Source organism: Eimeria mitis, genomic scaffold (genome assembly GCF_000499745.2).
Source record: "Eimeria mitis Houghton genomic scaffold, Emh_scaff170, whole genome shotgun sequence".
Lineage (NCBI taxonomy): Eukaryota > Apicomplexa > Conoidasida > Eucoccidiorida > Eimeriidae > Eimeria > Eimeria mitis.
In genome coordinates, this window is record NW_013570015.1 from 12,488 (window position 1) to 13,055 (window position 568).

Consider the following 568-nt stretch of genomic DNA (forward strand, 5'->3'; position numbering starts at 1 on the left):
GCAGCAGCAGCAGCAGCAGCAGCAGGAGTACCTGTGGGTGACTCTAGAATAAGATGTTTCTGCTGCATGCATGCATTGACAATACGCTCAATGATTTGCTGCTGCGGCAGCAGCAGCTGCGGGTAGTGGAAGGGAACGGAGACACCAGAAAAAGAATAAAGTTTTTTTATTTTTTCACAGTTTAGAGGGGGGAGACACACAGGCAAACCCCTGCTGCTGCTGCTGCTGCTGCTGCTGCTGCTGCTGCTGCTGTTGGAGACGGGGGCGAGAGGAGGCAGATGCATGTCTATCAAGTTGATGCTGCTGCTGCTGCTGCTGCTGCTGCTGCTGCTTGTCTTGCTGCTGCTGCATGTGCTGCTCTGGCTGCTTCCTCCGCTGCTGCTCAAGCTGCTGCTGCTGCTGCTGCTGCAGCAACTGCTGCTGTCGTAACTACTTTCCGCACCTGCAGCAGCAGCAGCAGCAGCAGCAGCAGCAGCAGCAGCAGCAGGAGCCTCCTCTTTCACAGCGTCATAGCTTTTCCCTCCAAAAGCAAAGCGAGATAGACCATCTGCTGCTGCTGCTGCTGCTG

The 568-nt window shown here is 55.6% G+C and overlaps 1 protein-coding gene across 1 annotated transcript in view; it reads right to left on the reverse strand.

Moving 5' to 3' along the window:
• Positions 1–568, reverse strand: part of EMH_0001740 (uncharacterized protein) — a gene marked incomplete at both ends in the record, with an annotated part of 5,825 nt that overhangs the window by 3,551 nt on the left and 1,706 nt on the right. The window contains one exon of the mRNA XM_013495694.1: positions 32–566. Within this exon, the coding sequence (XP_013351148.1) occupies positions 32–566 (535 nt within the window). The remainder of the gene's footprint in view (positions 1–31; positions 567–568) is intronic.